This window comes from Felis catus, chromosome B3, assembly GCF_018350175.1.
Source record: "Felis catus isolate Fca126 chromosome B3, F.catus_Fca126_mat1.0, whole genome shotgun sequence".
NCBI lineage: Eukaryota > Metazoa > Chordata > Mammalia > Carnivora > Felidae > Felis > Felis catus.
In genome coordinates, this window is record NC_058373.1 from 72,422,269 (window position 1) to 72,424,100 (window position 1,832).

The 1,832-nt window shown below is 45.7% G+C and overlaps 1 gene segment (V, D, J or C); it reads left to right on the forward strand.

Moving 5' to 3' along the window:
- The first annotated feature begins 630 nt into the window (after positions 1-630).
- LOC101080387 lies at positions 631-1,552 on the forward strand. The segment is given in 2 exon segments: positions 631-879; positions 1,006-1,552. Coding segments are annotated over 2 exon segments (441 nt in total).
- Positions 1,553-1,832: the final 280 nt, after the last annotated feature.

The window sequence follows — 1,832 nt, forward strand, 5'->3', positions numbered from 1 at the left end:
ATCTGATTATCTCTGCTTACAGAATGTCTCCAGGGTGCCTGGGTGACTCAGTCAGTTACTCAGACTCAGGTCACGATCTCACAGTTGGTGAGTTCCAGCCCAGCGTCAGGCTCGGTGCTGACAGCTCCGAGCCTGGAGCCTGCTTTGGATTCTGTGTCTCCTTCTCTCTCTGCAGCCCCCCCCCCCCCTCCAACTCATGCTCTGTCTCTCTCTCTCTCAAAAATAAACATTAAAAAATTTAAAAAAAATGACTCCACAGCTACTATTGAAAGCTCTGATGCATTCTGAAGTCTGATAGTCTTACTGTATAATCAGTTTCTCTGTAAATTACTCCTCTATTTTACAGGCCCTATTATTCACAGAGACAAGGATTAATATTACCAACTACAGAAGACAATATATTATATGTTAGGGAAGAAAGAAAATCTGTTCAGTGGAAGTTTTTGATGTGTCTCTAAATAGAAGGGAAGCACAGATTAGCTTCGCAGGCTGTCTGGAGCCTCTGTCCTGTGTCTGGCCTCCAGTGGGCGATGTTGCACAAACTAGAGGTGCTGAAGCTCTCAGCACCTTCCCCTCCGCTCCTCCTCCCTGGAGCTAGGGGGCTGAAGCCTGCTTTTTGAGTTCTTTGAGGTTAAGACAAGTGAGATGTTCAGAGGTCAGAAAATACTCAAGATCATCTAAGCAGTTCTTGTATTTTTACCTAAACAAGGGACTTATCTAGTTCAACCTTACTCACATCTCCTATTTCCAAGAGCTGGGTTCCACGGCCGCTTTCCTGCTTGCTCAGGGGAGATCTTCCAGAAAGAAGCCTGCCGTGTCTTCACTGCTCAGCCATGCTCCTGTTGCTCATCCCAGTACTGGGGATGCTTTTTTCCCTGAGTGAGTAATATCCTATTATGGTCCTTTGTTCTACCATAAGTAACTTTTCTTACTCAAATTTTAGTAGAAATACTTTTCATAGACCGAGTCTGCACCGCTTTCACTGATACAGCATTGATTTTGCAGGAGACACCAGTGCCCAGTCAGTGACCCAGCTTGATGGCCATGTCACTGTCTCCGAAAAAGCCCATCTGGAGCTGAGGTGCAACTACTCCTATGGGGCAACTCCTAATCTCTTCTGGTACGTGCAGTACCCCAACCAAGGACTCCAGCTTCTCCTCAAGTACTTTTCAGGGCCACCAAATGTCCTGGTTCAAGGCATCAAAGGTTTTCAGGCTGAATTTAGGAAGAATGAAAACTCCTTCCACCTGAGGAAACACTCGGCCCACTGGAGCGACTCGGCCAAGTACTTTTGTGCTGCAAGTGACACAGTACCTTGGACTGCAGGGGGAGCTGAACACAAACCTCTTGAGGCACTAAGGAGGCTAAGTGCATCTGAAAGGTTTTGGATTCTGATATAATAGGACACACAGTACAGAGGCGTTCAGGGACTGGCTGAGCAAGTGTGGGGCAGATCTGCCCCAACCGGTTGGATATGGGAGTTGGGACACAGCACGGGAGCATTTTACTTTTCATTCATAATTGTATCTTTCAATAAACTGAACAAGGTGAACTCCTTTCGTAGCTTATTTCCTTCTTACAAACTTACTGCCTTCCCAACTTGGTAATTTTAAGATCATTTTGTTGGAATCTTTCTTCCTGGATCCACTCTGCGCTGGTATGTCCCCTCATTTTTAGGCACCCATCTAGGAGGGAGGAGTTGATTGGGGTGGTGAGTAGCTCAGAATACAGGGTACTTATGGAGATTTTTAGCAACTTACCAGGAATGTTGCAGAAAGAATGGTGAATAACGCATATTTTTTAGCATTTCTTCAAGGACTGTTAAGGGTGCA